The following is a 25,343-nucleotide window of genomic DNA, read 5'->3' on the forward strand; positions in this document are numbered from 1 at the left end:
CAGATAACTTTTAATTCGTTGGGAGTATGGCATATCGTAAACGCAATCTTAGTAAGATTAATGAGTATAGACAAGTGGGAGGAGCAGGTCTGAGTATCGCAAGACATGTATCGTAACATGAGAACAAATTGTTTCGTAAACTCAAACATCAACAATTCTACGCGTGGATGAACGCGCGTTGAAGTCTTTTGTTCTAAGAACTTCGTAACCGGGCGTAGCGCCTACTACGCCAGGCTTGTAAACAATGACACAACATTATAAATTAATTATTAATTAACGAACACAATGCACATGTATAACCCTGACCTAAATATGTTCCACATTTCAAAGCACTCGATAAAAATGTGTTAAAACACATCTATAAACATGTCTACAAAATTCCGATTAATGACAAATGCAAATATCACAACCCTAACGTTAGGGAAAGAATGAGAACAAAAACATCCCGCATTGTTGCCCTCGAGCCCTCGACACTCCCCTCGTAACGGATGCTCAGAAACCGTTGATCATATCAAAGAATTACCTACCATTATTTTTTTTATCGTGTTTTATAAATTACCTGTTCGCTTTGAAATGTAAACTCTGTTAAAGCGTATTAAAGTTTAAAATTGAATGTTGAACGCTAATAAAATAATGTTGGTTCAAAATTTGCCGGAGGTTTAGCCGCAGGGTGTTAGAGGAATCGAGTTACAGAAAGTAATTTGAGCGCATTAGTATTTAATGACAATGAGGTGTGTTACAAAAACGATGTAATCAAATACACGCACCGCCAGGAATGTGCGAGTACTTGCATGCGAGCTACCTGTGTTGCAGTCAACAATCGTATTATTTACACACTTAAACAATTTGCTTCTCATATTTGATTCGTTCATTGATATGGATGGCAATGAAGCTTGTTTTTTTGAAATAAAAAACAAAGTGTGGGTTCATAAAGTGTACCGTCCACGAAATAATCCATCAGAATTTATGTTAAACCACTAAATACTACACTCAGTTTGAAAGTGAAAGAATAGACTAGACACGACTTTTCAGCCATTGAACTAAACGAGGCTCTCAACAAAGTTGCTTGCCTTCTTAATTAACAGCAGATCGTATCTGAGAATATTCAAATTGGCAGCGAAACAAACCTCTCACTGTGAGAGACAGCCGAGGAAGCGCTTTTAGGTCCGCGTGACCTCTACACCACGGAAGCCGAGTATAGAAGGGGCATTGTGTGGAATGGAACTTCCGTATAAGTACCTTCACTCACATCCATTTATAATTAAAAGGTATTAGCTATACATAAAATTGTAGGTACAATAATTGATCTACCCCTTTGTACAGGATGTGTTGGAATATAATATATGTGATGTGTACAATGTGATAAGGAACACCAAAAAATATGATACATTTTGCGGAAAGACTTTGAGCTTTAAATGTAGAAGTTGTATGTAGATAATTTATCAATAAACTTAATAAAAATATTTCCCGTTGTATGGACTGGGTCAATTACAATGATCATTATTCTACAAAGATTGCGCGTGTATGTCATGCAGAGTGAACCTTCTGTATACGCTGGTGTGGGCAGTCTCCTTGAATGGCGGTCGAGGAACAATGGCACTGTTAATGGGCAAGCTCGGTAGCTGCGCCGGCGCATCGAACAATGCCCGTGACGCCGCCCAGGGTTGACAACAAACAAAAAACAAATATTTTTTGTTTATTGTTCGAAGCTTAGAGAGATTATACCGAGCTTTTACTCAAAGCTTTTGAAGATTGCGGCCCTGTATTGTGTGGAGATTTAATTATTTTAATGGAATTTGAAATGTCAATGTTTTTTAAATACACAATTAAAATAAATGGGTTATTATCAAAATTCCTTTATAAAGGGTCACAGATGAAGCACGTCGACTCTAAGCGGTTTTAAGTATTTTAGGGAGTAGTTAAGGAGATATTTCAAGCGTAAACTCTTGACGTACAACGTTTGAACTAAATTGTTAAATATCTAATGGTACTCGTAGTTATATTAACAGAACAATTAAAACGAAACGGTCAGTTGACAGTAACGAGGTAGGCACGGTACTACGATACTAGAGGCAGTTTATTCCCTTGTTGGTTAATTAGCGTTGTGGCCATTTTACCCGCAAGTGTCGGTAACCCGCGAGCGCGCGCCAACAATAGTGTGGTCCTGCGCACGCGCCAGTTGCGCAAGCTCCGATTACTTTCGGCTGATTTCCTCAATTACATCGGTTTGTTTGTTTGTTTGTACAGGAGTAATGGCACAGGCTACTGAGCAGACTCTGCGCAACACAACAATGGGGCTTTCTTCCAATCGCTGGATTGTGTTCGAATTTGTGCCGGAAACTATTGTTGCCCGAGTTCCTTTGTGTTTGCTCGTAAATATTGCGATCGCCGGTTCATTTACGCAGCACTTGAAAGTAAGATTCATGCTACTTAGCTGGTATTGCAGATTCCGCAAAAAATCTGTTTCGAAACTGATACAAAACAACTTCAATTCTACTACATAAGTACTTGACATTTTCACATAAACATTCATCTAAAACTTAACAAAAACAAGTCATTAAAATAAATTTGATTCATCGACACACATTCAATACAAGTACAGCACACTCGAGCCCTACAAAAGCGCGCAACAATTATAACGAGGAAATAATCGCAAATCATTGAGTCGCACCATCATGTCGCACCGTGCGTGCACCGGGCCATAGACAATGCGACCGTAACGCACCTCCGTGCGACAATCGCGTCACTTTGACATTTACTACCGTTATAAACGTAACAAACGTATTGTGGAGATGCAGTTGTATGTTGTGGTGTAAGTCATAAGCGATAGCGATCACGCTCAACACTACTCTTTATCTTTAATAATTTAAGAACTTATTCAACAAGATCTCATTGAAGAAGTGCTTAAATATAAAAAAGAAAATTCTTTGAGACGTTTCGGTGTTCAATTAATATTAAATGAAACTAAAGCTTAAGGTTTACTTAATAACCTACTAAGTTCAGAAAAAATATCAATTTTCTATTTAACAGCAAAACAGTTTTTCAAATAATCCACATTCGCTTACACTTTACACCACACGCTTTGATCGTTCCCTCGAAAATGCAACGATGGATGTGCTCATATACACATGTTATTGAGAGCACCCAGTTACATGCCCCCGCGCATGCGCACCCGCTGACATACGACCATCAAACAATGACAATACAACTCGATCGCTTTTGATGGACTTGTCAAACGCACGTTGAGTTATGATGCGATTCCGATTATTGCACAATTTTTGTACGAGAGGGATTCAAATGTTAGGGGAGTCGCGAATTGTGTGCAATAATACTCGAATGAGTGATATTATGCGAGTGAAGTGAGTTGTGTTTTGATTATACAAACATATTGAAAGAGCTCGCTTTACGATGTTGACTTTTGAATAGAGCTCTTTAGGAAATTGATGAGGTCTAGCGAATTTTATGAGTCATATATTGCTTACTAGCATGATTTATGATGTATTGTGATTTGTAAAGATAATGTATAACGGTTAACGCTAAACTGGTGTCTCTTAAGAAACTCGTAGTTTACTCAACATTGATGAAACTCAGCAATGCGTGATGAATTCTTATTATATATTCCACAGCGTCATAAAGTAGAGCGAGTGATTCTCATCACATCACTCCTGGTGTACATAAATTATATAAGTTCAATAAAAAATAGCATTTCCCCAACGATTGCGTTAGAAATGTTTAATTCAGAACAGGTTTCGTACAAAGCCGGTCGCGGGCCCCGACCGGCCCACAATGCCGTACACTCATTTATATCACTCACACCGAACAAACGGGGGTAAGCACAATGCGGGGCTATTTCTAAAACAACCCTTTGTGAAGCAAACGTTCATCTAATATATTCACGTTCACGGTGGGGTCAGTAACCTGACACTTTCAGCGCAACCAATTTATTTGCAACAAATCTTTTTTTAGAAAACAAATTATGTGTCTATGTGTGTGTGTGCTCTTTTTGTCTGTGAATTATTGTTCGGCGAGGTGTGAAACGTTTCGGTTGTTTTTTTAAGTTTTCTGTTACATATTAATGTTGGCAATATTTATATCGATATGAAGCTGTCGGCCGATCATTCCCACGCTCGCGGTCACGACTTGCAATTACCCTTTGCTACGCTAGTAGGGGCTGGAAATTATGGAGAAAAACAATAAAAACACTATAGTAAACATTATACTGTTATATTGTTTGGATCGATATTTACACTCGCATCAGCAAAAGATGCTCAGTGTTACGCATAATTAGATATAAGTTAGTACTTAAGCATCACACTATCACGTTAATAATGTAAATGGTAAACAGTGGAGACACATCAAACATGCATGATCTTAAAAAAAATAACAATAAAATACCCGGGTGGAGATTGTCCAGAACATGATCCGAGTACTTGTAGCACTTGCCATATTTTACTACACGAGTTTGAGAGTTCAGTAACACCGATGTATCGGTTTATTGCTTTGAAACCCATAATCGTAATATTATATCGCGCAGCGTGTAAACTTCTCTAAGACGGAAACATTGGCATTAATCCCGCCGTGTCGCCGATGTGTCGCGGTGGCCAGCGCCAACCGACCAATTGCAGGGCTCGCCCATCGCTTACTTAATGATAGAGCTCACGTTAATGCGACAAAATTACCAGTTAAGAACTTCTGTACTTCTTGGAAGAAATTAATTAATGTTGTTAATAACATAGCCATTCCATGACCAGATGAGCAAATATAAAATTCAGATGTACTTAGTTTCTATGATCCTATTATTTACTACAAATAATAATACGAGTATTGATGCTGAATGGAGTGACTGCACTATAACTATTTACCCACTCAGACTTAGTTAGGGAGATATTGTTGTATTTGAAAAGTCATTGCCACAACTACTAGTTGTACATCTATAATCTATAGTAAGGTAGAATTCAATTAGTCGCTTATAATTTCTTAAACAATTAAAGAATTGATTGCTAAGTTATTATAGATTCGAAGATATCATTAATCAAACAACTCGATACAACGTTACATCTTCGCCGAAAAAGATTCACGCATGTCTACGCAATTAAAGTAGTCACCATCATTAAACTGGTCTCCATCAAGTCACAGTAACACTTTGAATAAAAAACGAGTTAAAAAATCATCAGATCTCACAGCATCATTAGTATCGGCAAACCAAACTGAATGAGAAAAAATGTTTTCAAATACATTAAGCCATCGCGGCTGATTACTCAATTCCACTTTATGTAGTTACGTGCTTGTGGTCATTGACTTAATCCTCAGGGAGGCGCCTTACTGGGCTCGCTAATTCCCGATCATATTACGGACGGGTACTTAACTGAATTAGGTAAAGGATGGGGCGGACAATATAGCTAAACTTCTTTACCGTATTATATTGGATGGATTGAATGGTGGTCTTTTTCATTTAATTAGGTATTTATGTACTTTTAAGATCATCTTTCTTTTAATATAATTTTGCCTGTGTTTTGCAATTTTGTCTACTAAATACGGCGCGTACGCATTTTGCTACGTGAGAGTGTTGATTAGCATCTGGTGTTCTGTTAGAGGTACACCAGTACCGCGCGCCGCGTGCTGCCGGTTTAATGAATCACAACATTTTAACTTTTTGCGTTTATTTCATTGCCTATAAATGTGGGTACCTACTTCTAACAATGACTAACAAAAAGGAACCAAGAGTACGACATATACAAAAAATGTTAATTGCAGAGTTTGGGCACTAACCAATTGATCTTCGGTGGTTACAATAGAGTGGTAAAACACTTCAATAAACGTGATTTTGAATCCCTCGCAATGCCTGGTTTCGCTAACCAGGTGACCCAAAGTGGTGAGATTATCTTGTTTGGTCTCAGTGGAGCGGATGATGGCGGCTGATGGCGGCTGATGGCGGCAGGTGGTGGAAAGTGGTCAACGAAAGTGTACCTAGCCACATTCCGCAATGAAATCATCCGACAGTTTACAATTAGCGAGGAGCACTCACCCGGAACCCTTGAAAGTGGTTTAATGTTCGGACACCAAGTTTTTGTCCTGATTGCCAATCAACTGTATTTTGCGGACCGCTCTTATTTATGCGCGGCTAACATAGTTTAGCGACCGCGCCTCGGTGCGAAATACTTCCTGAGATAATTTATTGATCAAAAATATGTTTGAAAAGATTTTTAAATATTTATCCGTGTTATTTTTCCTTTGTTCTACTTAATTAAGGAAGCAAATTGATTCTATCAACGTTTCATATTAGAATTTGAGATTACCATAGAATGCTCCAGGTGTTAGGGCCTATTTATCCACACGACACGTGTATGTGTCAGGCTGCGCGTGCGTGTGGAAACCTGCCAAAATACGAGACTATTGAAATTCCGTTGTGTTCACGTTGTTTACTAATATAAGTACTTTTATTAGAAGAAACGTATGTAGAGAAGACACGCTTACTTCGTGGTCACGTGTCTATATTAATAACTACTTAGTGAATTCGAAGAAAAATAGAAACCACATCACTAGCCGTTCATCGGTTCATTAAAAAACAATCTGCCTCGCGCGTAGCTCAAACAACTCAATCACAAAAACTCATTCAGCTGTCCAGTAACAAATGAATGATCGATGACTCATCACTTTTCTTCACGCATGCGCACCGCACGGCGCGGCGTGATGGTTGACAATTTGCGCCTGACCACACCCTCGTGGGATCCAGGCCATCATGAGGTCTATTTGTAACGTGGTGGGAACTATTTGTGACATGGGAGCATTGCGGTGCGGAAGTAAACCCGTGGTTATGTTGTTACACACTGATTTGTTGCGCCGTGCGATTTCTTTAAAAAATACTTTAGAGGCAGAATATAATTTACAACTTTCTGCTAAGTCTTCAATTAGGCTCATCTTACGTCGTTTGGCGAATAAGTTCTTGTCTTAGCGATAAACTTGTTACAAAGTATGTCTTCCTTTAGAGTTGGTGGAAAGTTTTACACATTTCTCGTCGGGCGTTGGGTGCCTGTGACCTGCGCGTCACGGCGCATGGGCGCGCCCTCTGCCCTGCGCTCGCGCACCTGTCCGTTACGCTCGGCGTGCCACGCCGGGCTACACTTGACCAATAACGTGGCCCTGCTACAAGTGCAATGACCAGCTTCCAACTATTATTAAATAATGTAATATTTATGTTCTTTACATAATCACGGGACCACAGGGTCCCGGACCTTTGGAAGGCGTACGAGGGGCCGAAGCCAACTCGCAGAGGCCCGTTGAACAATTTTAATCTAAATGTAATGGGACATCAGCCGGCGATTATCCCTGTATGCACTATGGAAGTACACCAAAGGACAATCCCCGGTTGATGCAAGACTATTGTAAGATATGGTAAAAGGAAATAATAGGGATATGGGTGTGGGTGGCTGTGGAATAGTTAACCGGTTAACTATGGGGACTATGGCCCCTGCCCCTGACCAATATTGAAAAATACGGATAAACAGGCAGGGGGTGACTCGCAAACTCAATAGTGGGCCCCGGAAACGGCCGCTAGCATGTAGCGACAAGGGAAGCAACATCCGTTGAGCTGCTTGAGGAAGGATGGGCATCCCACGGCTATCAGAGCAATCCCGGAAGTACGGTCAAGACCCCTACCAGCATCTTACTGGGATACGTCCTTCCCCCAAGTGGAGCTGAAGGCAACTCCACTCTTGCGAATCTCCACTCAAACCAGCCGATTAAGGCAAGAGTGAGGCAGGAGAGGCCGCTCCGGATAGTCACGAGTACTAACCGGAGTTAAAAAGTAGGGCCTCTCCCGGGAGTCAAGTCCGTGGGGTCGCCACTGCCCAACAGCTCGCCACAAGCTGCCTTGCGGACATATTTATGTTATATTATTAATACAATATTTATGTTATTAATACAATATTTCTACAGTTAGGTTTAAAGTTTAAAAAAGAAGTAGCAAAATATGTTTTAGATAAAAGATTTAAATTCGCATTATGTCTTGTCTCTTAATGTATTTCTGTCTACCAGATAAGATTCCAATAATACCGTATGCATTCGTTCAAGAAAAACTATGAATTCGATTTTTTCAAAATCGCTTTTCTATATGTTGTATATGTATTTTGACACAAAAATAAACGTATTCTGTACACACTTCAATTTATTATGTTAGCGGTCCTAGTGCCGCTGTGTTAGCACTCCGCGGAGTAATTAGCAAGATATCAGTCCGCCGGGATCTTGTTTAATTAATTAGGGACAAGTGTACAACTAGTTAGAAGGTACCAGTCACTGTATACTGAATGTATGGGGAAAATGGTTCGCTTTCCAACCTGTTGCCTTGTTGGCTATGAGGCTGTGACTCATCCGCGCAAATGTAAGAAGAATGCCGTAACTGAGTGAGATTTAAATTTTATTTACGTAGAATTGATTTACTTGTGTAAACTTTTGTCTCTAGTTGTTTTGATCACATCATAGAACGTTACAATACGACATCTCTTATTCTTCGAAGGGTTAGGTGGAAGCTACATATATTATATGATAAACTAGCTACTTCCGCGCGGTTTCACCCGCTCTGCTCGGCTTCTATTGGTCATAGCGTTATGTTTTATAACCTATAGCCTTCCTCGATAAATGGACTATCCAATACAAAAAGAATTATTCAAATTGGACCGTACAGTAGTTCCGGAGATTAGCGCGTTCAAACAAACAAACAAACTCTTCAGCTTTATAATATTAGTATAGATATAATACACACTTTTCACTACTAATGTAATTATAGTATAGAGTGTTGAGCACTGAGTCACAAACATAATTTCTACTGTGTTCCAGTATGATTCGTGTTCCAAAAAGGTCGGATAGCCTGATGGCAGATCCATTCACCATCCATTTACGGAGATACGACATTCTTACTTGTTTTATGGAAATCGATATAAACCCATAGAATGACTCCAAATAGTTTCAGTGACTCGAATATTATAAACAACAACAGTTATATTGAAACGTGCGTGGCTCATCGATCGGGTGCGCAGGCGCAGAATGTATTAAAGTCAGGCAGGCTCCCGCTGCGAGAGTTAAGGTGCCATTACGCACTGAATTGTAGGCCCCGGCTGGTATTGTACTATTTCTCGAGAAACAACTGAAAATGTGCGTAAATGTGACATTGAGATTCAGTTTATTTATGTCGTTTGGTAGAGCTTTGTTTATATCGACCTCAATAGTATTGCGAGCTTAGTTCGATTGGTCATACACCATAATCAGCAACCCTAGACATTACTGCTAGACCATGGGTTTCTTCTGATTATCATTCATAAGTGGAAACTTGTAATTGGCCTTATTTCACTTATTGTCAAATAACTAAAAGATGTATTAGCTGTAAGTTTTCTTAAAAGTAATAAAATAAAATAAAATAAAATAAATAATCACGTAATGATTATCACGCTTGTTCTCTGTCAAATGTGTAGATAATTATTTTTAATTACTCTGTACCTATATTCTGTACATTGTACATACACAAATAGTAACGTAACTGAACACTGTTACTCGTGTAAATTACACTACATTCGAACTTCAAATGCAACACAATTCAGTCACACTGTCATGCTTCAGTTAAGAACATTTTTAGACACAAGGAACATTGGCAACACAGGAAATATAGAGGTTGAAGAGGAAATGATTCACGGGAGCATTATGGTCGCTGAAGCGGCGCGGGGTACCTCCGTGGGCGACGTCGTAGCTGGCCGCCGGTAATTAGAGCCAGGCAAGCAATGTGGTCGCATGGCTCGTGAACACCACTTCCTTTCATTGCGCATGACATTGGATGCTACGACTTGATAACTGTCCTCTACCATGCTTTGTTACCTTGTTACTTAATTGACGATGCGTGTGTGTAAAGGCAGCTACTAATGTTACCATAGCTAGGTAAAAACAATTACAGATTATTATAAGTACGTTAAGTGGCCCATAAAATACTACGGACTCGCAAGACGATCGGAAATTATCAGCATATTTTGCAGTAGATTGTGTTTAAGTATCAGTTTACGAAAACATATCTTGTTCGTTGCTCATTAATATTATATTAGGACCACACAAGACAATCTATCAAGTTAATCTAATATTTCAACATAATTTAAGTAAATCACCGAGCCTTAGTAAATCACAATCGATATCGCATTCGATTATATTATCATTCGAGACACCCACACACGCACAGCCCGTAGCTCTGTGTTATAAGGCAATAGGCAATGTTCTGTAGTTATCAACAAGTCAACATTTAACTGTTTATTTATTTATGTGAATTATTCATGAGTTTTAAAACTAATTAAATTCGAGTCCGATAACTCTTGTTCTAACTGAGGTAACTGTGCTAAGTGGTGTTCATGCAATTGTTTGGCAATTTATTGTGCGGCGTGAAGGTGTCTGTGTTAGAGTACATACATACAGCTGCAAGTACCGTCTTCTGAGTAGTTTTACGTCCAAGTACTTTCTTGTTGTCGCACGTTTAACGTCGTTCAAGACACAGTAACTGTCCGAGTGTTATTACTGGTGTTACCATATTCATGAGCACGCCATACAACGTAATCAAATCAATTGAATTGGAGGAAAGTTCACTTTTATCGGTTGTTGTTATGGCGCTGTATCGCGGCTGTATCTCTCTGAGGGCCTCAGTTACTCACAAAAAAGGTTAAAAAATATTTTTCTCGTCTGCGGCCGCTTTGCCAGGACCGGTTTGCGCCGGCGCACTTTTGAATAATTTCTCTGATACCGTACGGAATTATTCCATTTCGATAGTCCCGCTGTTATCTGGAGCGACGTTACTCCACGCTGTTACACACACTTACTTAGTTTTAATACACACTTTAATCTATTAAACCTATGCTAATAAGTCCTGATATGTAAAGTTTCGAAATGGCAACTCTATCGCTGGATAACAACAATTTGTAGCGATCGCTTGTAATTTAGCGACGTGAGGCGTTTTAATATAGGTTTGTGTTTATATTTTGTTATTTTTATAACATGTTTCGTGATTTTATTTTCCAGGAATAAGAAAAGTACACAAGAGAAAATCCATGAAATATGAAAGAGCCTTATCCATTTTGATAAATAATACAAAATATTTACAACTTCACGTTAGGCCTAGCATACCAAATAGTCCGTGCAATTTCTTCTACTTTTTCTTCGAGAAAACTTCAGCCGGTACATGAGGCGGACGTTAGATCCGACAAAGAAGTTAATCCCTAAGTAATCGAGAGTTTCATGCAATAAACATGGCGGCTGTCGCGCGGTGATTTACGAGGGTGACGCAAGCGCAGCCTCACGCTTGCAACACTATCAATAATGTACAAGAGAAAAACAACTTCTCGTCTATGTTAAACAGGTGCTTGTGTGGTCTGGAACAAATTCTTAGCTACATTTTTCCACATTTGATTGAACGCTGAAACTGTCTGATATCGATGAGGCCTTCGCCCTGTGAATTTAATTTAATTGAGATTTCATTAGTGGTGTGTTATGTCCATTATTAAACAAAGGCCTCTCACAAGAGTTGGTTTACACAAATACACATTCAACGAAAAGCTTTAATCAACTTTGATTTAGTAAACTTTGATTAGTAGACACGTGTTCGACAAAACCACTAAAGAGTCGAAATGAAAGGAAGGCTCGCGATAGATATCGTTAGTTACACACTCATACTACAACATTGGAAGTAGTGTGTACTACTGTTGCATCAAGTAAATGATTGTCGATATGCTTTACGACAGCTGCTGCCGAGTAAGGGGTCCAGGGAGGAATACTGGGACTTTGTCGGTTTTTCTGTCGCCGATTCGATTTTTTTTTTATGTAACACGCCGTAAACCTAAACGTGCTGACGTATCACCTGATAGTAAGCAATCGCCGTCGCCCATGGACACTTGAACCACCAGAGGCGTTACAAGTGCGTTGCCGGCAACGAATACTATACTCCTCCTCGGCTTTTTGGGGATTAGGAATTTAAGGGTTGTTGTTCGGGAATCTGGGATTGGGAAGATTGGGAAGGGAGGAATTGGACATATTGCAAAAATATCTCGAATGTAGTAACATTTTTTAATATAATAAGTATGTCTTATAGCGTATTGGTTAAAATTGTGAGAAAAACGTACTCGCCCCTACCGTAGCATTAGTAGTTTGCAGTTTTTATCCACAGTATATTATTAACCGTAATATTGTAACGCTTGTAGGTTATAAATTAAATTACTTATAAAAATGAAAAAAAGAACCGTTAATGAAACATTAATAATATTGATGGAAGTACATCATAAATTACAGTGAACTAGGAGGCAATATTACCTGTACTGTAGACTGTAGGTAATCTCTTAGATTTACGACCAACCTCTATATAAATAGATCCGTTGTATAATGTACGAATATAATTTACTATATGTAAGTACGCGTGTACAAACTTAGAAGCATATTTTATGGATTATGATATAATTTCAAACTGTTTATTTATGTAAATATCGCATGTAATACAATTTTATTTTACATACTCACATACAGGTATGTCGGTTATATCATGCGCGTCCATCTCTAGAAAGACACAGGACACACAGATTAGCGATAGCAACAGACGCGAAATTTATACTATAATCGTTCACTTGCCCCTTTCAAAGGTTTAACTTTTCCATTCTGTAACCCCTTCAGAGTGTTTACAATACATTTTTTTTTTGTGTAAATAACATACTATATCTATCTCTGTACTTTCTTTAAACAAAACCCATAACGGCGTACTCCAGTACAATAGCGCAGCTCATGAATCATAAACACAGAGATACTTTGCATTTGGAGCGGCAGATGTTGCCTACAATATCACCTTACTGGGGAGCTGTCTCATGTACGATTATAGTATTAACTACTCCATATTAGAATACTTGATTAACTTCTTGTGTTTTTTGTTTACAATGTATCGTGGACTAAGTAGCTTCTGCTTCTGCTTCTTGTTTTTCGCAAGGAGACAAATGTTTCGTTAGAAAATGCTGCACGTTGATGCGAAGCTCTAATAATTATGTAGCATTTAGAAGGAATTACATCATTCAAACCACTTATAGATACATAATCGTCGTCGTCGTCGTAACGTCAAGCCTTTTATCCCCGAAGGGGTAGGCAGAGGTGCACATTCGCCACGGCAATACAAATACATCTATATATATAAAACTCTTCCGTTACTGAGTGACTGACTGACTGACTGACTGACTGACAGACAACGCACAGTCGAAACTACTGGTCATAGACAGCTGAAATTTGGAATGTAGGTTCCTTGGGATATGTAGGGGAGCACTAAGAAAGGATTTTGGAAATTCAACCCCCAAGGGGGGAAAAGGGGTAAAAACGTTTCTATGAAAAATCTTATTCCTTGGGTTTATAAACTTGAAACTTGGCATGAACACGTACATAGGCAAGTAAATATGTTTGACATTATAACTTTTTTCAAACTACCCTCCAATCGTGATTTAGGGGTGCGATTGGGTGACTGATTTATTAACGCACAGCCGAAACCGCTCGGTATAGGAGTCTGAAATTTTGAACAGAGGTTCCTTTAGTAACATAAGTGGGCACTAAGAAGGGATTTTTGAAATGTCAACCCCCAAGGGGGGGAAACGGGATAAACTGAGCCGGGGCTGCGGGAAAGTTCTAACGAGATACCGTGGCCCCGGAACGCAAAGGGCAACTGAAGGAACGAGGTGGGTTTTAGTCAGTAAAAGTCTGACACTCCCTTCCGTTCCACCCAGAGCGGGAGAGGTCATTTGATGATTTCCCATCCTTAAAAAAAAAGACTTTGTATGACAACTTTCAGTCGTCTCTTTAACATACATAATTATGTACATACATGCATAACATTAATAACATCATGCCTTTAAATCCCTATTTTGTGTTAACACTACCCATACAAACAGCTAAAAGGAAACAAGTGAAGAGACGAAATTTGTCCGCATCCATTTTCACCTAAATTCTTAACGTTAATGAGATTTACTTTTTATTATCAGGTCAACCTAATAGCCTCACATGTACGTATAACTTCGTAAGAATTTTCTTTCAACTCCTAACCGTTGAGGAGTTGTACCTTCCATCATCAGCTCATTCACATGGGATGATGACTATCAGACGCAAATACTTAAACAGATCTATGAAATTGTCAAAAACGTAATTGCCTGTAAATTTGAGGTTTGCCCTTGATTTCCCTGGAATACCATCATCAGATCCTGACTAGATGACGATAAATAAGTCTCAAGGGCAAACTTTTAAAGTCGCTGGTGTTGATTTAAGAGAAGATTGTTTCTCTCATGGACAACTGTATGTTGCTTGCTCGCGTGCCAGCTCTCCCTCTAACCTGTTCATACTGGTAAATAATAAAAAAACTAAAAATATTGTTTACAAGGAAATCCTGTAAGGCCTCTTCGTCCTATAAATCCTGTTTTTTTTTCTTTTGAGACGATGATTTTGTCTCGCTTTACTTTTTCTCTATAGATTTGTATGTATACTAACATTATACTTAAAGAGGAACTATCTATTTTTTATATGTTTGTTTGTTTACACATGTAATCGATAAACTCCGAAACTACTGAATCGATTTCAAACATTCACCATTAGAAAGCTACATCATCCCTGAGTAACACAGGCTATATTTAATTCCAGTTGTAACAAGATTTCAGCCTGTGGAAGAAAAAGCCCTGTCGAGATCATTAAAAAACGCTATATACAATGTGATAGGGGTGAGACTTCTAACCCGTTAAGGCTGAGTACTACATCTAATTTTATCGACAAAAGTCGGGGGTCGAAGAGGTCGAGAGGGCCCCCTAAAAATTATGGCTGTTTTAATATTTTTTTTACTTTTTGTGATATCAAAGGTTGTATGCGTCGTAGAAACTTAAAAAATACGACAAATGGTAGCTAATAACCTTAGCTAACTGATTCATTACTTTTTTCATATGTTTGATAATGTTTAGATGAGAAAAAAAATCATTTCTGAATTATTTTTACCGAAAAAATCGTCATTTTTCAATATTTTCAATTGGGGGTTCAACCCTCCATATTATTTTTTTTGTCGATAAAATTTGATGTAGTACTCAGCCTTAACGGGTTAGAAGTCTCACCCCTATCACATTGTATAACCGAATTACACGTGGGCGAAGCCGCGGGCGGAAAGCTAGTACTTACATATACCAAATAACTCATAACTCAAAAATGCTCATAATATTCCTCGAATTAAAGTAGTAAGACTCGATTTAATATAGCGTCGCGTTACCCACACCACTAAACTCCAGTTTATAATCAGTTAAACGAGTTGTTAAAAAAATGCCAATAAAATAAGTAATTATTAAACGGAGATATATTATAAGTAATTTCTTAAGTTTCTGATACTAAGCCAGCGGTGTGATGCAAATTATGGAGCTGTGCTATGTGTCGTCACTATATTAAACCGTGCTGCTTTTGTTTTGTTGTCTGTAAACGCGGGGACTAATGATGTATTTACTAGACTATAATGACACGCTTTTATAAACTGGCTGATGAATGTGTAGCTTGCTTCGATAACTTAATTTATTGTATAGAGATATAGTCATCTTAATTTTTATCAAATGATGTTTTTACTTTTTTTCAGTTTGCTTGTATTATCTAGTATAGCGTGTAAACGTAGCATAAGATTTAAATTTGATATCCACGTATATAGGTAATAATGTAAACATAATTATGAACGTTTTGGTTCTAGTCTGACTACATACTTTAAAAGGCGTGATGTTAGTTACAAAGTATAGCCTTCTTTAGGTGGTTCCCGTATAAGTAATGCAAATAATGCGCATTATTAAGTGGTCAATTAAAATGGAAAGAAACCGACGGCTTCATTAAGAAGCGCGCAAATTAATTGATTCAATTACGACTGCCACTCCTTTAAAGGCAGCGAATATGTTAAATATGCACAGTTTTATATTTTTATGCTGTCCTCTTAATCCCATCAGGGATTAGTACAAAAGGTTCGTACTAAAGAATGTGTTTGTGACTATTTTCTCTTATTTCGTTATCTCAACAGTAAACTAGTCCGTAGGTATAACGTTGGACCAGACTTGATACGTTGATTACATATAGAATAGAATTTGACATTGATTATTGATTACATTAGACATTGATTACTTTAAATGATTACATAAAAAAAATATACAGGCCGAATTGAGAACCTCCTCATTTTTGGGAAGTTGATTAAAAATACATTATGTTGCATAGATATATTTATAAGAGTTTCTTAATTGTGGACTATACATGCAGTCAGTTATTTTAACTGTGACTAACTTTTAATTTCAACGACATTTGCTACATCGAGTCAATCGAATCAATCATGTGAAGCAACTGTCACATCCTTGAGATAACCACACCACCTTTATATCGCTGCAACTGTTTCTTGCTAACAGTTAAAGATACTGTCTGCCCACCATATGCCAGGTGGCATCCGTTACTATTGTGGACGGTTTGTTCATACCTGGAAATAATATTAATCTTCATAAATAAATATGTTATTTTTCTTCTCCTTTTAATTAACACAATTAGAGTAGGAACCAAAGGTAAAAGGGTAAATGACGCCCTTCGCAACATGAAATATGTTGCAAGGGGTATCGGAAACCCAATAAAAAGAGGAAAGTAATAATTATATAATTTGTATATATTTTTAAAACGAGTAATAAATTAACTAAATAAAGGATGATGTTCACACCGACACCGACTGCCTTTTATTTAGTTAATTGCTGTACATTTTTTTCACAAAACAAAAAGCGATCTCCAACTGTTTCCAATAACTTCCAGGCGCAGGTGGTTCGTTATTCAATGTTCTTATTTTCTACGAATGGAGGGAATATTGTGATTTATAGCTTCTATTACATTTTATACTAAGTGCTGTTATATTACTCTATAAATGTTATTTTTTTCTAACCGTTATAAAAGAGAGTGATTTATTCAAACATTTTACCTGGAATTGTTATATAATAATTTTATTTAATTTTTATGTTCAGTATTGCATAATACACACTACTAATACTATTATTATTTATTGTTTAAATAACTATACATAAATTACACTAAGTTGTCACAAAATATGACACGTAATTGTAACTCTTCTGCCATAAATTAAACACATATCCGATCAGAAGTTACATCTTTTGTAAAGTCTATAACTCTATAGTAGCATCTGGTGTAAATCATAGGCTTGCTATAGCTGTGCACATATCTTATCAGAGCTGAATAGCCGTGGACATGGAGCTCCATTAAGTGGTTCCTATTATTATAACTTTACAAAGACAGAACTTACAACGTCATGGGCTGGAAGATTAAAAGGAATATATATGTTTTAAGGTATGATAGGTTAATTTAAGGATGTAGAATAAAGATGACTAAGAAAATCAACCCACGATGTTAAATTTAAAAATTTCTAATGTCACATTATGTTGAAATCTTATCTTATTAATTAAAACTTTACTACACATTAATTCAATTGATTTGAGAGATCAATAAACGAATGACCAAACGAAACTTAAAAAAAGCAACTACCTCCAGCGTTTATCTCATCCCATCAGATAAACATTTTTTGCGGCGGGTGCAACAAAAAGTGCACGGTATCGGTGACAGCCCTGGCCATGACGCTGGCGTATAATTACGGCGGTGGCGGCCCTGCGCGCGGCTATCAATCCCCGACGTCTGCCGTCTGTCCGCACATGACGCCATTACTTGCGTTTTCATTATTACACCCCTAGCGGACATCATCATCCGTCGAGACATCGATATATTGGCAAATATTATTTATTATCTGTTTATGTCTATAAACATTTTATTTAATACGAGTATTAAACTATATTTTGGTTTTGTATAGGATCACAATAAGCTCAATACTTCTTTACCTCTCTTAGAAACATTTTTATTATGAAATTCTTAATTATCTAATTGACTCCCTCTTAAGAGTAGCTTTGATTTGTCAATTGATCTAACAAGAAAAAAATCTTAGTTAACTAATAACAAAGATTTATTTTTTGGTGTCATCATAACTGTGTATTCAGATATTCAACCCATATGATGTAAAATAGTGATTGTTGGCAAAAATCTGAAATAAATTTTATGCAAAACTAACCGTGGCCTGAGTGTCAGGTGTCAGGTGTCTGGCGTGAAGTTATATCATGTGACAGTTACACTGCAAGGCTCTAGAATGTTAACTACCTCGTTTACGACAGTTTACGCAACTTACTACATTTACAACAATTTGCGGAGATACTCCACGGAGATTAACGTGACCTTCGTTGGCTTCAAGGCTAGTCAAGTAATCAGACATGCTCACATAACTGTTTAACAAGCTACTTTAAGTTTCAACAACATCGAACATTCACAGCAAGTAATGCGAAGCAAAAGCAAAGTCTCAAGTCTTGACTTCAGCTCCTATTTATCATAAAAAAATACGTTCTCACCAGTGAGCAGTGATCGTAAAACTATCACAACAATACAAAGTGCAGCGACACTTGACATCGTCAGCAACAGACTGCAAACAGTTAGCAATTGTACTTGTAATGACATCACACCTGACAATAACATAGTCACACCGTAAAATCAACATTTATATGAGTGTAACACCGACGTCACAGTTATGATTCCCGCATACTCTGCAGTGACTCGTCACTCGACTCGACTACTAACCAATGAGAAACAAGGCTAATGCGTTTCCCAAGCAATTTATAGTCCGCGCTCCGAATGTGAAAACTTGTATAAACCAGAATTTCGACAGATTATGAGCCAAACATAGATAATGAGGTGTTGAGAGTCCGAGTTAGAGAAAATAAACATGTTTTTGAGGAAATGTTTAGCCTACCTTACGAAAATACGATAGCTTTACTTTATATGTATTACGATCATGTATTATATATATTCAATAATTCTATTTATTTACGAAAAGCTTGCTTGCAAGTGATAGAATACCTGTACCTACTATGTTACGTTATACAGGGTGACTTTGAATTCGACGTATTCCTCTCGGGAGGTGATAATACAACTAATTTCCTACAAAAATAGCCCTGAGGTCTTTGGGCGGAAAGTGGCTAGTTTCTGAGATATTCAACATTTTTGGTTTTGGTAAAAATATCCCGAATTGATTACAAAAACATCAATAAATAAAAAAATACTGGTTGGATTTAAATTATTTTAGTTTTAATCAGTTGCCAATACATCAGTTATCATTTATAAATACTAACAATGGCAGAAATATCATTCGTTTTAAAATAGCAAGTAATTTCCTATTAAATTTTGTTTTGTTTCACTAATTTGGTCAATAGATAGCTGGACATATTTCGAAAAAAATATATGACACTAAGCGTACAAACTATTAGAAAAACTTCCTTGGTTTATTAGCTACCCAGAAACGTAAAATTATTTACAGTATTCCCAAAAACAAATGAATTAATTGATGATAAGTAGAGTGTAAAGAGAAAAGCGCAATTTCAAAAACATCTTAATTTGCAAAATTTTGTTCAAAATTATCTTCCCTACGACGAATACATGCCCGATCACACTTCCTTATCCCTATGACGTTCACTCTTGGGCTGAATATGCGTTTTATTTCGTAATTATCTTCAAATATGTTTCAGAGAAGAATTACGATACACGGCCAATTCCTTCTGTATAAACAAGGGACTTCATGTAAAAATCAACCAGCGCTAGATTCTGGACACCGCGCTTGCCATGTAGTTGGACCCCCATGCCAATATAACGCCTGGGAACCAAAGCATCCAACCATTGCCCCACAGTAGTTCGATAGTGCGCTGGATAAACTATCACAATATCCATTATTAGCCACATAAAAGTCAACAAAATCCTAAAAAAGTAAACCATCGTTAGCGCATCGCGGTTTTAATTCAAATGTTTGCAGGGGTATCATAAATAATTATTTGATTGGACCCTACTTTTCATCCAACAATTTAAATGGTGAGAATTATGAAAAAAATTTAAGGAATGTGCAAGAGTCATTGTTTTAAAAAACACTTATCTGAAAGACGCGAAAAAGCATAGTGATATCAAATATGTGCATAAATAAGCGTTAAAGGGCTCGTTTTGGTTACCTTATTTGACAAAATAAATTCAACAATAAGTAAAAGGACAATTGAGTTGCTATAATTAAGAAAAATAAAGGAATCGGTACGTTTTCTCAATACAGCAGTGTACACACTCACAGCCCTGACACGTCTATCACACAGCCCCGGCACCGCCTCCAGTTGAAGGATATCGTAATGAACGGTTGCTCAAATTGATTTTTAGATTGGCAAGCTTAATAGACGTCGCGGCGTAATGTGCAGCCGACTTGTCAGATGAGATGATAGATGATAACATTCATTAAAAGCAACGCCAATGCCACTAAGTGTTAGCTGTCAATGGTGGCAATGTAATATGACTTCACAGTAAGTATTATTTCCTAGAAACAAAATGTGATATTTATTAATTAAAAGATTTTTTTTTTTTAAAAACGTTGCCCCACATTAGGATTTTCTCCTGTGTCGTGGGTGCGTTTACAAACATACAAGTTCACATACACATGACACCCAGACCCGAAACAAAAATTTGTGGATCACACAAAGAATTGCTCCGTGCGGGAATCGAACCCGCTACCCGTTGCGCGGCAGCCAGTTGCCCAGCCACCACACCAACCGTGCAGTCATAATTTAATGGGTTTGGTTCAATTAAAGTATAGTAACATTTCCTTGTAAGATGTAGATGAACATTAATAGCTAACTTGGTTCGAAAAAGTAGTAGAAATATATTATAGTCCATATTTTCTTAATATTTTCTATTTAAAATATATGACGACAGTTTTTACTTCATTAACAGACTCCCAACATGAACTCATAACGGTTCAGAAGTACGGTACACTAAATCACATCTGATTTACAATATGATGTCATGCTCATAATATTTCCGGATATATATATATATATATATATCCGGATATATATATATATATATATATATATCCGGATATATATACAACGACATGCATTAGGTTCTTATCTCTTTGCCCCCGAGGGTGGGTAATGACGGCGTGTGCCGGTAATGACGGCAGTCGTATCGCGTGCGCCTGCGCAGCGCCGCGCCGTGACTTACTCGCCATTACGCCAGCATCCCGCTACGGATAATGGCAGGTCTCTGGCACATGCACTTGTGCGTACTATACACAAGGGGAAGCAACTGCCGGGAAACTAAAAATGGGATACTGAAAATTGGCGATGAAATGACATTAATTAGAGCTATTAAGTATACAGGGTGACTTTGAATTCGACGTATTCCTCTCGGGAGGTGATAATACAACTAAGGACATCGGGCGTTTTTTACCCGATTTTTTAAAAGTCGCGAACATAAACCAAAATATTTTTAAATGATAGTGTTTGCAATCATATTTAATATTGTGTAGTTATTTTGATTCACAATAATGGGAAAATGGAAATAATTAGTAAAATGAAAATGATATTTTAAGTTGACTATTTTTCCTAATTACTAAACGACCGCTCAGTAAGTTAAAATATCACTCCGTGGTATTTTTGTAAACCCAATCAGACTAAATCCGTCAAGTTGATGTGCATGTTTCGTTCTCACTCTCGCCCATAGTCCTAAAACTGGTATACATATGTTGCGCTCGCGCAGGTAGCTAGCTTATCTTACTACATCGCAGTCCTTCGTCATCATCATCGCAGTCCTTCGCCAAAAGTTAAGAGAAAAATATGTTGTTTTAATTATTTTTGATTCCCTTTTTCCTCTTCAATTATTGCCCAAAAACATTTATAAATATTTTTTAAATGTCCAATTTCTCCTTATTGCCACGACCCACAGATATGGGAACTATACCATTGTGAACTAGATTTAATTGCCTATCCACCGTACCTAATTTTATTTTTGTTCGCCGTAGGTAAGTGTCCCATACAAAAATGCCCGATGTTCTTTAACTTGTGGACAATCTATCAAGAGTAATAACTGGTACACACCCATCAGACGAACTTTAATCACGCCCATTTGGAAATGAACCAAAATTATAAAGTAATAATGACTTAATTCGAATTCTACTTGATATTCCGTAGACGGGTCCGTAATACCCTACGCCTGCCTCTCCGGTACTGGTCCGATGGTTGATTAAGTCATAAAACGCTGTGTTTATAATAAATGCACGTCCAATTGAACTGCGCGGAAACTTCTTACGGAGAACTGAACCGAAGGTAATTACTGATGGCTGCAGACTGCAATACTACTCCGTCCCGCGGCGATACCTATGTTTTACCGACTATTATCTCCATATCTTCCTAGAACAACAGTTTAGCTACGTTGAAGGGACTTTTGTAGTCGGTGGTCTTTAAATAGAAACTCATTCAAATTCAAATGTTTTCTTTAATGTGATATAGTTCCTATACACCTATAATAACAATGACTTATTTTCAAGGCATATTAATTCAATTCCACAAAACTGTTAGCTTTTGTGCTGGTTAAGACTAAATTACTAGCCTCTAAAAATTCTAGAGCAACTCTCAAGTTGCTGTAGACTTATTTTTCTCAGTTCGGTCGGCTTATTTTTTTTTTCTAACCACAACTAAAAGATTGTTTACACTGTATTGTCACGACCAAAGAGTTACGTTTCATTTTATGATAGGCTTACAATAGTTGCCAAACATAACTCTTTTAATTTCATCATCTATGTAGAATCGATAGCAAAAACATTCGCGAATATCTTCGATTTAGTAAACTCCGGATTATCCAAAACGATTGATTACAACACCAAGTAGTAATGTTTCGCAAGTTACATTGTTAAACAATATAATTGGGCATTGGACGCACTTCACGCCAACAAACACTACGGCATGAGCAGAACCAATTGTTCACGGATTCGGCTAATGAAGTATTGTTTTATAAGCTTTGGTACGAAATTACTTTGCCAAACCTTCATTTTAATTACCGTAATCATGTTGTAAAGTATTAATTGATAATTAAACTTACTTATTGATTTTCTTACGACTGTTGTTCGTAACTGTTCATTGTTGTATAATACTGACTCTGAGTTGTAACTCTCGCTTGGAAATTAGCTTGAACTTTACTATAATGAAACGAATAATATGTCTATATCATCATCATCATCATATCAGCTGTCGTCTGTCTCTGCTGAACATAGGCCTCAATAGGCTCTCAATTTGATATCAAATTGAGATAATTGTCAGCACAAATACCCCTAATAAATATAAACTACACAAGTACACACAGCTCGTTACTCCACACTATGCGCATCTCTAGCACCTTATCCTCGCCTCGGCTCCATTCAAGTGTACGTCGCGTTGTCGGCGCACGCGCAGTTTTTGCGACGTCTCGTTACGCGCTACATCAGTTTACAATTTGTCACCAATCACGTGACGCCGCCGACACAGCCGCCGGTCGCACACATTTACATTCCTTTATGGGCACACGCCGCCCTCACATATATTTCACATGTAGATCTGTGCGTAGTTTGTGTGGATTTAGATTACTTGTTCCTGGTGTTTAATATGGAAGAGATTTTTTATGGTATTTTCCATATGAGTAAGTAGAAACAACTGTACCGCTGTTGTCTTAAGTACCTGGCCTGGGTCACAAGGCATGGCTCTCTGAGTCGATTGCTTAATGAAGGGTATGTACTTGTTCCAGATCACATGAGCACAGCAGCCGGGCGCCATGTCCGCGGTGATGAGCACGCTGTCCATGATCAGCGGCACTCGCCGCGCGCACCGCAAGCTCGCCTGCAGGTAACGTACTATCATTAGCATATCTACGACATCTACTGCTGAACCTAGGCCTTTCTCATTGTCTTCCAGATCGGCTAGTTATGTAAACATGTATGCAAATTACCTATTACAGTATTAGGTCCATTTTACGCTAGTAACAAAAAGTAAACAGCCTAACTATATGCTACATCAATAACTTACAATGTTGTGTAGATTTTATTATTAAAATCGATATAAAATTGCATATAATGCAAAATCATTATTATTCGCGTTCTCTTTTTGTGTCCTCACATGAAAGCTCAGCGTCGAGTTGTTGGCTGACATGGGTGGCGGGTGGCGGGTGGCGGACCGTCGCGGAATGCAGAGTATCGAGCAATTCAATTACCATACCCGAACGGGCATCGTCCACGGCGCGGCTCGCTGCGTGGGCGCAGGGCACAGCCTCATTATGACCACGCTAATATACCGGAATATTTGTATCGCTATAATAACTGCATTTCACGCTACCACAGCGTTTTTAATGTTGCCGAAAACGGCATTACTGATTATTATCTTGTTTTGAATGGATAACGAAAAAAAGAAAATCTTGTTACGGAACAAAAATATTTCTGAGAATTTTGTAACACATCACACACTTTGTAACATATAACTAACCATGACACTAGATAAATCTAAAGATAAATAAATCAAAAATGTGTGCAATAAAGCAAAGCAAATTAAGTAAGATGATTTAGATCGCCATTGCTACACCTCCGATGTTAGTTACGAGTGTGTAACGTTCGCAATGGCACACATAATTAAAGGTTTAATGACTTGCATCACACTTGTATCGATTTAAATCAATCAAGTGATAATTAAACTCGATGTAACCGCTCATAAATCAAGGTATTTACATCAAACGTCTGTTGTAAACTCATCAGGATGTTTGTAATGCTAAATTAATATGTTACTCGTGTAATTACAACTAAATTACATGTATAATCGATAATACATGATTAATCGATTATTAAATGAAATCGATACGGTTGTTGCAGTTTTTGTAGGTTCCTACTTGTAAGTAGATAAAAATCATAGCAAAACGTGTAAATAGAATGAATGTCAAGTGAGAAATAAAAACATTAACGACAGTTCCCAGGGTTTATGATACCCACGACACACGTTATTTATAAAACTATAATAAAATTGCATTGTTATATTTATAAAACACAGGATTTTCTCAGAATCGTAAATGTATACAAACGACAAGATCTCGGTTGAACCTAGTTCACCTTCTTATGAGGCACTAAATCAAGTGTGTTATATGTCATGACAATACAATACAAACATAGTCATATGACAATAATGTGTTTATTGTTAAAAAAAAACATAATCATTATTTATTTCACCTTGGTTCACATGATTAAAAACAATGACATGTTCTACGTCATAAATATAAATTAGAATTTAATTATATAACAATTAAACAATTACGTAATTTTTTACCGTAATTAAAGGGTTTTACGCAGTAAACGCGAAGGTATAAAATAAACACTATTCAGGTTATAATTGGCATGACTCTAGATTATTTAC

At 37.4% G+C, this 25,343-nt stretch overlaps 1 protein-coding gene across 1 annotated transcript in view; it reads left to right on the forward strand.

Moving 5' to 3' along the window:
• Positions 1-25,343, forward strand: part of LOC118267031 (uncharacterized) — a 64,910-nt gene that overhangs the window by 6,063 nt on the left and 33,504 nt on the right. Inside the window, exon 2 of the mRNA XM_035580768.2 lies at positions 23,698-23,795. Within this exon, the coding sequence (XP_035436661.2) occupies positions 23,725-23,795 (71 nt within the window). The 5' untranslated portion in view covers positions 23,698-23,724. The remainder of the gene's footprint in view (positions 1-23,697; positions 23,796-25,343) is intronic.

This window comes from Spodoptera frugiperda, chromosome 23, assembly GCF_023101765.2.
Source record: "Spodoptera frugiperda isolate SF20-4 chromosome 23, AGI-APGP_CSIRO_Sfru_2.0, whole genome shotgun sequence".
NCBI lineage: Eukaryota > Metazoa > Arthropoda > Insecta > Lepidoptera > Noctuidae > Spodoptera > Spodoptera frugiperda.